This window comes from Globicephala melas, chromosome 17, assembly GCF_963455315.2.
Source record: "Globicephala melas chromosome 17, mGloMel1.2, whole genome shotgun sequence".
In the NCBI taxonomy this organism is placed as follows: domain Eukaryota; kingdom Metazoa; phylum Chordata; class Mammalia; order Artiodactyla; family Delphinidae; genus Globicephala; species Globicephala melas.
The window spans coordinates 46,263,941-46,276,014 of NC_083330.1; the positions used below are offsets into that span (position 1 = coordinate 46,263,941).

At 37.6% G+C, this 12,074-nt stretch overlaps 1 protein-coding gene across 5 annotated transcripts in view; it reads left to right on the forward strand.

Moving 5' to 3' along the window:
* ATP6V1C1 (ATPase H+ transporting V1 subunit C1) overlaps nt 1-12,074 on the forward strand; it is a 42,077-nt gene that overhangs the window by 6,989 nt on the left and 23,014 nt on the right. For 2 of the 5 annotated variants that reach the window (XM_060287030.1, XM_030863061.2), the window contains 3 exons: nt 6,522-6,596; nt 7,016-7,186; nt 8,467-8,534. In XM_060287030.1, coding sequence (XP_060143013.1) covers nt 7,055-7,186; nt 8,467-8,534 — 200 coding nt within the window. In that variant the 5' untranslated portion in view covers nt 6,522-6,596; nt 7,016-7,054. Of the gene's footprint in view, nt 1-6,502; nt 6,597-7,015; nt 7,187-8,466; nt 8,535-12,074 lie in introns of those variants that run through there. The other 3 variants (XM_030863062.2, XM_030863060.2, XM_060287031.1) reach the window with 2 other exon arrangements.

A 12,074-nucleotide genomic window follows, 5' to 3' on the forward strand; every position in this document is an offset into this window, starting at 1 on the left:
GTTAAAGCATGGGGCTGAGGGACTGGGAGGTTGTGGTCGAATCCCTAGCAAAACCAAAAACTCAGGAACAATACATACAGCAAAACAAGAGGAGACTTCCGCTTCTGGCCACCGTGGAATAACTGGTACCATACTTGCTTTCCCACCATAAACAACTAGAAAATTGGATAAAATATATGAAAAAACTGCTTCCAGTTATTGGACAACAGAGGTAATACAGGAACCAAGAGACAGGAAACAAATGAAATGAGCTCTATAATCCCTCTGGCTTTCTGCCTGGAGTCACTCTCTGGACCATGGTTTAGAGGAGACCAGGCAGAGCATGTTGGTCTTGCCGAGTTGAGGCGGCTTGGAGTTGGGGAAGGCTTATCTGGCTAGAATTCGCGGGTTGGATAGGCTGACAGGAGGGAGCTAGACAGAAAACCCACCATCTGTAAAGGAGTCTCTCTCTGTAGGAGGCCCGGCAAAGAATGACTAGAGAACTTTAGACAGTTGCCAGAGCTCATGGGGCCGGAAGGCGTATGAATACCTTATTGAATCCCTGGGGCATCCCATGGAATCTCCAGACGGTCAGATCTTAGTAGAAAGGCTACATTAGCCCTAGAGAAAAGCTTTAGACTTAGCCTGACAAAGTATAAAAACAAGCCTTGAAATGAAGCATGTTAAAGCTCAAGTAAGGTAACGGCCAGAACAAAGCACAACATTCTTAAAAGGAAGAAAACAAAATCCAGTGATCAGCAATTTAATGTTGTGAATTGTAAATATGCTCAGAATTTACAGAAAACATGAACATAATGAGGAAAGAGAAGTTTTAAAAGATGGACCTTATAAAGGTGAAAAATACATCTAAAGCGAAAAACTCACTTCATGAGACAAATAGATTACTTTAAAGAAAAAGTCAGCCAGCTAGAAGATGTAGCAAGAAAGTATCCAAACTGAAGCCCAGAGAGGAAAACAATTTAAAAAAGTGAATGGAAGCTCAGTGACCTGTGGGACAATATCAGGTGGTTTAATATACATGCCATTTTTGTCTCAAAAAAAGGGAAAGAGAAGCAGGAAAGAAATTTGAAGAAAATAATGGGTGAATGTTGAAAACTATAAACACAGATTCAAGAATCTCTCTGAACTCCAAACAGGATAAATCCTTGTGACTCTGGGGTAGGCAGATTTTTCTTATGTCAGAACTCATATATTATAAAAGAAAAAGTCAGTAAACTGGACATCAGAATTGAAAACTTCTACTCAAAAACACCATTAAGAAAGGGCAAGACACAAGAAAATACATGAGAAATACACACGCACACACACACACCTCTCAAATTGTATCAGGATCATACAAAAAATTCCTACAACTCAGTAAGATCAATGCAGCTTTTTAAAAAATTGGGCACAAGATTTGAATAGAAATTTCACAAAAGATTTGAATAGAAACTTCACAAAAGAAGATATACAAATGGTTGATAAGAACATGAAAAGATCCTGAACTTTGTAGTCATTGTGGAAATGTGAGATTCCCCTGCAACCCCCTGGAATGGCTGAAAATAAAAAGGCTGACAGCACTAAGTGTTGGTGGGCATGTGAAACAACTGGAACTGTGTATCTTGCTAATGAGAATATAAAATATTACATCTACTTTGGAAAACAGTTTGGTGGCTTCTTATAAAGTTAAATATATGCTAATCATTCAACTCAGAAATTCCACTTCTAGATGGTTATCCAAGAGAAATGAATGTGTATTTTCACAAAAGCTTTGTAGAGGAATATTCATAGCACCTTTATTGTTAATGACCCCAAACCGGTAATCGTCCAAATGTCTATCAACAGGTGAATGGGTAAGCAAACCATTGTACATTCATGTCACGGAACACTAAGCAATAAAACAGAATGAACTGCTACTGATACACAGGCCATAGACAAATATCACAGACATGCTGAGCAAAAGAAGCCAGATACAAAAGAGTATGCAGTGTGCACTTCCATTTACAATGAAATTCTACATCGGGCCAAATGAATCTATAGTGTGACAGAAAGCAGATTGGCACCTGCCCAGGGCCAGCAGTAGGGTAGGGATTGACTGGGCCTTGGTGTGAGGGAAGGCTTTGGGAAGACAGAAATGTTCTTAATCTTGATTTTGGTGGTGGTTATACAGGTGTGTATGTTTGTCAAAAACTCATCAAACTGTACTCTTGTAATGGGTGCATTTTATTGTATATAAATTATATTTCGATGAAATTGACTTTAAAAAATATGGAGGAAGTGAAGGGAGCGAACCAATTATAAGCCAGGTATTTTAACTTTATTATTGTACTTAATCTTCACAGTTACTTATTCATTCAAGAATATTCAACAAATACTTTTTTTTTTTTTTTTGCGGTACGTGGGCCTCTCACTGCCGTGGCCTCAGCCACATCGGAGCTCAGGCTTCAGACGTGCAGGCTCAGCAGCCATGGCCCACGGGCCCAGCTGCTCCTTGGCACGTGGGATCTTCCTGGACCGGGGCACGAACCCGTGTCCCCTGCATTGGCAGGTGGACTCTCAACCACTGTGCCACCAGGGAAGCCCAACAAATACTTTTTGAGGTTCTACATACCAGCGTCTGTACCAGGTACTGAGAGTACGGTTGTGAGCAAAAGCTATCATGGTTTCCACCTACCCTAATGCACAGTTTATTTGGTAGAAAGACATCAATAAAAAGTGTTGCTCAGGGAAATACTTAAAAGGTGCTGTGAGAGCATATAATACATTCATCCTTAGCATGTAATATATGCACTTATATGATATATGACATGATACATATTGTACTATATATTTCATATAATGTATGAGGCATTTTCTGTGCCTTGGTTTCTTCATTTGTAACCACTATCCATGAGATATACCAAATGAGTTAATCCTTGTAAAGTGTTTTGACTGGTGCTGGTAGATAGGAAGTGCACAATAAGTGTTGGTTGCTATCTTGATGACATTTGACAATTCTATTGATAGTTGTCTAATGTTGCAGGGGTACTAACTATGCTAACTCAGGGAACACTGGAGTAGGACCAGGTTTTGGGGGAGCCATTAGGAGTTTGACTAGAAATGTTGGGTTTTTTTGGAGACATCCAGATGGAGATGTCTTGTAGTCAGCTGTGGAGACTTGTTGGGTACAGCTCTAGATGCAGCAGAGTAGCCTAGGCTGGAGATACAATTTAGAATAGTGTTCAGCATCTAGACTGGAATTGCCTTGAGTATAAATAAGATCATCAAGAGAGCAGCTGTGTACACACATATAACAGAGGGACTTAAACCTTGATCTGAGTCTTGAGGAATGCCTTTTAAATCATTTTCTCTTTTGCTTAACATATGATTTGCCTATATTTATGCCTGACTTCCAATATACAAGATGAAACAAAGGGAAATAATTAGGCATAAAAACAAGTCAGTTGAAGCAGTCAGCGGAAGTGGAGGTGTCCAGACCTTGGGTGAGATGATAACCAGTGGACACCAGTCTTGACTGTCTGTGTGGCTCAGAAGGGGAAATGTGTTTAGCAACAGGGATTTCACTTTTTGACCTCCCCCCGACAAATATGTTCATCTGCAAAGATAGGGATTTTTTGGAACTGAGCGTAAATTGTACATCAGTTTCAAAGAGAAATTTTTTTATGTGACTTGTTTAAGTGACAGGATAACAATGGACCAAAAAACAGGGATTTTGCAGAAGTCTTATTGATGCTCTTCTCATAGGCAGTTCTTACATTTATCCTTAGATACTTAAGTCGCTTGTCTTTCGCATCAGACTCCTCTTATATAGTTTGCTTTGACCAGAGGATAGAAGAATTGAGGCCATGGCTTTGCCTGAAGTACCAACAGGTTCTTTCTCAATCCCTCTCTTTTATATTTCTATATTCACCTGTAAAATAATGAAAGACAAAGGCTTAGTAATCTGCAGCTTTACTGATTTTTAATTTATATACTACTCTAAGGTTAGAATTTGTTTTCTGAAAGACTAAATTTTAAAAAAAAGCTTTAAAAAACATTTAAATATTTTTCTTGGCCCTTATTTTTTTTCTCTAATCAGACTTTTTGATTGGTTCAGAGTCATTGTTATAATTATATTGCATTTATTCATAAAACGAGCAAGGACTTATTCATAAAGTCTCTTATTTATTCATAACATCCCTGCTGTTGGCAGGAATTGTATATGCTGGGTTTTTAGAGCATCAGAAAAGAAGGTATGATTCTGGCCCTTCAGGATTTCCCAGTCAGGTGGAGAGGAAAAGATGTTGTGAAAAAAATGAGGCAGAATAGTGTGATAAATGCGTAATAGTGGCATTTACAAGGTAGTAAGTAAACAAGATATTTCCTACGTGGGACACTGGGAACAGCCTTTAGAGGCAGGATGGGACTCTAGTTTTGTTTAGAATTACCATGGCATCATTTCATTTGATCCTGATGAAAGCTCTGTGGAGTCAGGCAGGTATTTATAAATGAGGAAATATGGTCCTCTTTCTATATTTCTTGAAATCCTTTGGAAACCTGCTGGCTGAAAAAGATTTTCTAGAACTCTTAAGTGGTATGATAGTGACATCTACTGTAATAGCTCATATGGTTACAGTCTTTGAAGAAGCTGCAGTTTAGATAATTTAACAGTATCATGAGGAAGACCTTAACAATTGATTCTGTCACCTGCCATTTTGCAGGGAGAGGAGGTGATCTGCAGGTCTTCAGATACTGTTTTTCTGGCCAGGCTGAGTGCTTTGTCTGGGCTTACCATCACTATTAATCTGTGTTTAGTTTGTTGGCCATTTGAGAGAGTGCAGCTCTTAGTGCAGCCTTTTTAGGAATGTTGGAAAAAATCATCTTAGAGTACAATTCTTGAGATTCATTTAATACCACCATCTTTATTTTCACCAGTTTAACCTTTCTGAGTAGGTTTTTAAATCTGTAAGTGGGGGACTTCCCTGGTGGTGCAGTGGTTAAGAATCCGCCTGCCAATACAGGGGACATGGATTCGAGCCCTGGTCCGGGAAGATCCCATATGCCGCAGAGCAACTAAACCCGTGCACCACAGCTACTGAGACCGTGTGCCACAGCTACTGAAGTCCACGCGCCTAGAGCTCGTGCTCTGCAATGAGAAACCACCACAACGAGAAGCCCGCTCGCTGCAACTAGAGAAAGCCCGTGTGCAGCAATGAAGACCCAATGCAGCCAAAAATAAATAAATAAACAAATTTACTAAAAAAAAAATCTATAAGTGGGGAGGATGATATGTATCTCGTAGAGGTGTTAGGAAGATTAATTGAAATAATAACGTATAAAACGTTTAGAGCAGTACCTAGTATGTGGTAGATGCTCTTGAAATGGAAGTTAGAAAAAAATAAGAATATTGAATGGCATATATGTTCAGGTCACCTTCAATTGTGTAATGACCTGGTAGGATTACTTTATTTATTTTTAAACATTTTTAAAGAAATTTATTTATTTATTTGGCTGCATTGGGTCTTCAGTGCTACGCGCGTTGGGTCTTCAATGCTACGCACGGGCTTTTCTCTTGTCGTGGCCAGCGGGGGCTGTTCTTCGTTGTGGTGCGCAGGCTTCTCATTGCAGTGGCTTCTCTTGTTGCGGAACGTGGGCTCTAGGAGTACGGGCTTCAGTAATTGTGGCACGTGGGCTCAGTAGCTGTGGCTTGCGGGCTCTAGAGTGCAGGCTCAGTAGTTGTGGCCCACGGGTTTAGTTGCTCCACGGCATGTGAGATATTCCCGGACCAGGGCTCGAACCCGTGTCTCCTGCATTGGCAGGCGGATTCTTAACCACTGCGCCACCAGGGAAGCCCGGTAGGATTACTTTAATTTCAGCTGTCTTTTGAAATTATGAAAGTCCATTGCGATTAACTATAATACTTTACATTTTAAAGGAAATTTAAATTTACAAAGTTCTTTCATATTCATTATTTGATTGATTATCAGGACAACTTTGTAAGATCGCTATTTTCTGCCTAAGACTCCAAATTTCAGGAAAGGTTAAACAAGCAGTGGTAGAAGAAAGTTTATGGTGGTTCTAATGAAAGCATATTAAAGTAGAAATAATGACACTATTATATTATGAGTTCTTCTGTGTTTGTGTTTTTTACCTACTTAGATTCTGAATAGATTTGGTTTTGGACTTTCTTTTTCTCTGTTTGCGTGTGTGCATGTGTGTGTGCGTGTGTATGCGTGTGTGTGTGTGTGTGTGTCTCAGGGAGAGAGGGAAAAGGGGAGAGGGAGAAAGATTGTGGAAGAGGGTTGGTTTTGTCTTAATGGAACTCTGGAAAGGGAGATCCACGGCCTCTTAATTCAGATCCAGTAGTGTTGTATTACGCATCCCTCCCTGCCCCAAGTCATATTTTAAATAAGAGACTGATTTACAAGGTTGATTGTCAAGTTTTTTTTTTTTTTGCAAATTTGTAAGCGTTTGATGGCCACTAAGTATACGCTAGAGATTGAGGAGATTCCCTTAGATTGAATATGGATGAAAATTAACCACCAATTTGGCTGACCTTGTAGGATTTGCTAAGCCAGATGTGGCAAATTTATTTGGTGGCTACTGTTCAAATGCATTGATTCAATTCTTTTTCAAAGGTAAGAGTTATGCATGTTTTTTTACTTCCTATTTTGGTTTTATGTTTTAAAAATTTAAGATAAACCTATAAATTTGTGACTCTCCCACCTTCTTTTGTGGAATGAAACTATTGGTGGCTGATATTTTGGGTAGTCTCACTTCTTGACTAATTCCCATTTTAGGATGTTTTGTAATTTAAAAAAGTTATGTACTTCATGTATTAGGTCTTTATCATCTCTTTTTCCTAGTATCATAAATAAATCACCATTTACCATTTATATGGATTTACATCCAGGTAAGTAGATTTGACTTTGCTTAGGATTGTATGCCAGTGTTGAATTATTGATAGTTTTGCAACAGGCTATGCTTATCACTCTGAAATAATGTAGAAACAAGTGATATTGAATGTACTTTTAGTTTGTTTTGTTTTACATTTCAGAGTCTGTCTTGATTTTGGAAGAAATATCTGGTAACCAACATGACTGAGTTCTGGCTTATATCAGCTCCTGGGGAGAAAACATGTCAGCAAACATGGGAGAAATTGCATGCGGCAACTACGAAGAACAACAATCTTGCAGCTACTTCAAAGTTCAACATTCCTGACTTAAAGGTAAAACTGTGCTGTGCAAAATCGTTCATCATGAAGGAGAGGACAGTTGTCTCTGCTTACCTTTTGGTAGAAATGAGATATCCAGGTTCCTTCAAAAGAAAACTCTCATCTCTAGGGATTGGCATAATTTAAAACTTATCTTGTTCTTTCTGATCTTCAAATTTTAGATAATAAGGAAATTGAGATGTCTTGAAGGAAACTACCAAAACAAAATAACATTTTTCCTAAACTTTTGTGCTGTTCTAAATTGTAATTTAAATTTTAATGAGAAATCTTACGAAAATACTCGATGTATTACTTAAATATGATTTTTAGAAGTGAAAAATCTTGGGACTATGTATTCTTAAATATCACAGTGAATCCATTTTTCTGTTATTAAATTCATGTAATACTCACTGATGTTGTAAATGTTTTACCATTGCACCTCTTTAATTATACTTGGCAAATCTATCCTAGTTATTTAATCTAGTTTATCTATTTAACATTTATCAAACATCAGTAATGTAGCAGCCTCTAAGTGAAGCAGGCTGCCAGTAATCGGTTGACTGAACTTCTGTAAAGAATGGAAAAAATCATGATACTTATATTTTTCTGGTTAACCAAATGAGGCAGTTACATATAGCACTCATTTAAGAAATACTTAAAACCACTGGTTCTTAGTATTTTGGGACTTACGAATTCCTTTGATACACTGATATAGACTGTGGACATTTCTTCCAAAATACGCTCATTTACACATACACAGTGTTGAGTACAAATTCAATTACAGGGAATTCCCTGGTGGTCCAGTGGTTAGGACTGTGTGCTTTCACTGCAGGGGCACGGGTTCAGTCCCTGGTCAGGGAACTAAAATCCTGTGTGCCATGTGGCACGGCCCAAAATAATAATAATCATAAAGTTTCCTTTAAAAAGAAACACCACAATTTCAGTTACAGATGCTCTGATGCACAACCCTGGACCCCTGCTTAGGAGCTGCTCTTGTAAACCATGACTTCAAATGATCCACTGCCACTGGGCAGGACCAGCAGAGGCACAGGCCTGCTATTGTGGAATCTTCACATCTAAGTGGTGGCTGTGCCCGTGAATTAGAGGATTATCTTATACATATAAATAGCTTTGCAGTGTCTAGCAAACATTTTTTAACCACACTTGCATATTATGAAATAAAATATGGAGAACTTAAGATTTGCAGGCCCTTCAAATCAAGATGTTGTATTACCTTGTTTAAAAAAAAAAACAGGATGAAATCTCAGTAATGAAATGTTGTTTTTCCCTTCTAGGTTGGCACACTGGACGTCTTGGTTGGTTTGTCGGATGAACTGGCTAAACTGGATGCATTTGTAGAAGGGTAATGTATTTATATGCATAGGCTAGAGCAAAATGAGAGTCGCTATTAGGCTACGGGGGCATTGGGTTTATTATCACATGTGTATTCTGCTTATTGGAATGGTTTTAGAAAACAATGACTTTTTTCCTTTGTAAATCAACTTTATGAAGATATAATTAACGTGCAATAAAATACAGCTGTTTGACGTGTGAAAATGGTGACTCCTTTTAATATTTTTATTGAGATATAATTTACATGCTAGGCAGTTCACCTACTTCAAGTGTACAATTCAGTGATTTTTCATATATTCACAGAGTTGTGCAGCCATCACCACAATCAATTTTAGTACATTTTCATCCCCCTGCCACTACCATAAACATCCTGTTTCCATTAGTAGTTACTCCCTAACCCCCACTGCCCACTAACCTACTTTCTGACACTACATGTTTGCTTTTTGTGGACATTTCATATAAATGGAATCATACAATATGTGGTCTCTTGTGACTGGCTTCTTTTCCTTAGTGTAATGTTTTCAAGGTTCATCCGTGTTGTAGCATGTATCAACATTTAATTTCTTTTTATTACCAAATAATATTACATTGTAAGGATATACTGCATTTTGTTAATCCATTCATCAGTTGATGGATATTAAGGTTGTTTCCATTTTTTGGCTCATATGAATAATGCTACCATGAATATTTGTGTACAAGTGTTTGTGAGCTCATGTGTTTTCATTTCTCTTGGGTATGTACCTAGGAGTGGAATTGGTGGGTCAGTGTGACTGTACTTTTAACATTTTGAAGAACTGCCAGACTGTTTTCCAAAGTGGTTGTACCATTTTACGGTCTCACCAGCAGTGTACGAAGGTTCTCATTTCTCTATATTGTCGACAATACTTGTTACTATCCATCTTTTTGATTATAGCCATCCTAGTGGATATTAAAGAGAATTTCATTGTGTTTTTGATTTGCATTTCCCTGATGGCTAATAATGTGTTTAACATCTTTTCATGTGTTTGTTAGCCATTTGTGTTTCTTCTTTGGGGAAATGTCTGTTTGGATCCTTTGCCTGTTTTTTAATTGGCATATTGGTCATTTGATTATTGACTTGTAAGAGTTCTTTATATATTCTAGATACAACTCTTATCAGATATGACTTGCAAATATTCTCTCCCATTCTGTCGGTCGTCTTCACTTTCTACATAGTGTCCTTTGAAGCACAAAACATTTAATTTTAATGTCCAATTTATCTCTTTTTTGTTGTTGCTTGTGTTTTTGATGTTGTATGGAAGAAAACATTGCCTAATCCAAGGTCACACAGTTTTATGTCTGTATTTTCTCTAAGAGTTTTATAGTTTTAGTTTTTACATTTAGGTCTTTGATCCATTTTGAGTGAATTTTGTATATGGTGGTAGGGAGAAGTCCATCTTCATTCTTTTGCATGTGGATATCTAGTTGTCCATTTGTTGAAAAGACTATTCTCTCTCCGTTGAACTGTCCTGACACCCTTGCAAAAATCCATGGAACATAAATGTAAGGGTTTATTTCTGGACTCTCATTTGTATTCCATATTCCTGTCCTTATGCCAGTACCACATTGCCCTCTTTACTGCAGCTTTGTAGTAAGTTTTGAAATTAGGAAGTGTGAGCTCTCCAACTTAACTTTGTCTTTTTCAAGATTATTTTGGCTGTTTGCTTCCTTTCATTTCCATTTGAATTTTAGGAATACCATGTCAAATCTCTGCTAGAAGTCAGCTGGAATTTTGAGGGGGATTATGTAGAATCTGTAGATAATTGGGGCAGTATTGCCATCCTGACATATTAAGTCTTTGATTCATGAACATGGGCTGTTATGCCATTTATTTGAAGATTTATTTGGTGATGATTTTGTCTTCAAAATTCAGTTACATTAAAAGATTTTTCTAGGCTACAGGTTTAGTCACTTGAAATTCAGTTACTGTGCATTTTAGCTGAAGATGGGTATGGGATCCATAATAACTTTCTGAATTTTGATTAATTGACAGACTCAGTCTACAATCCCTTTGACTCTTGACGTACAGAGCTTTCTAAATACTTAGGGCTTAGGTAAATAGGTATAATTTGTAAAAAACCAGAATTTTGGAGAATGTTAGAAATGTACCTCTGATTAAAGCTTTAAGGGAACAGACCTGAGTAGAGGGGAACTTAATCTCAAAATCTGTGCAGAAGGGTTTTCTTGTTTATGCTGTTATGCTTTTCTGAATTGATAGAACCACCATAATGCAGTACTCTGGTAGTAGAGGCTGAGGTGTTGCAGAGAGATCTTTTGACATAACAACATGTGGTAAGTAAATAAATAGACCTAAAGATGTACTCATGAGGCAAAAGGCCAGTTGGGGGCTAGTTTTACAGTAGATTATGCAAGAGATACTGAAAACGTCAGCTAAGGGCAGGCACTAGGCAATAAAAATGGAAAAGAGAGTATGAAAGCAAAAGTAACAAACTGTTTTTAGGGTTAATAATTCCATGCATTCAGTAGAGCAAATGTGAAAATAATTTTTGATGATAGTCTCAGTTCTTACCATCAGTCAGTTTTTTGTCTCTTGGTTTCTTGATTATAGGTTTTTAATTAAGTAAACTTTTCGTGGTTGCCCCCCCCTGAGGTGATTGTCCTTTCTGCAGTCCCACCAGCCTCATTGCAATGTTAGGTCATGACAACGAAGAGGACAGTGAGAAGGGAGGTTCCTGAGAATATAATTATTAACACTTACTTGGATCCTTATAAATCACCTCAGTAGCTCTCTAGATCTTTCTTTAAATCATCAGTGGGATGTCCTGAGTATAGTTTAAGGTTTGTGCACATTTTTTAGGGAAGTAAGTATTTAGGGCAAATGCAGTTCATTTGGTCAGAAGCATTGCAAGTTGCCTATGCAGTTTGTCAGCTATTCTTTTCTGCACTGTTACGCAATCTAGTCTTTGTATCAGTCTTCCTGAAAGATAAGAGGAATTTAAAAATCATATGATTGTTAGACTTAGGTAGAATTGACAGATGCTAGCTTAATGACTGAGTGTTCCAGTTTTTAAACACTGAACATTGTGGTGGAGTAAATTATAGTTCATACTTTTTCAGTAATCTGATCATTAGAGCAGTTTGTTTTTTGTTTTTTTTTTTTAAGGTGACCATGTGTCATGGATACTTCCGTAGAGATGCATAGGGAGATTGTCAAGGTCTGAGTTATGCGATGTTAAGTTGATAAATTTGACACCAGGCAGTTCTACACTCTGAACCATTTCTGTGGTAAACATGCACATTTTTTTAAAAAAATTGAAGTATAGTTGATTTACAGTGTTGTGAACATGCACATTTTGGAATGTTCATAGCAGATGGTTCTGTTTACAAGATGCTCGTCAACTTATATAGGAATAATGGTTTGTCTTCTGTGAAGGAATGGGTGAATTTTGGAGACACAGCCAAGTGTATGGACAAATCCCAAGTTAAACATGTTGAAGACTTACGGCTTACATCATTTTTTTCTGAATTTGTTCCACTTTCTTAGGTTTGAGGTCATTCCGCATAGGATTGT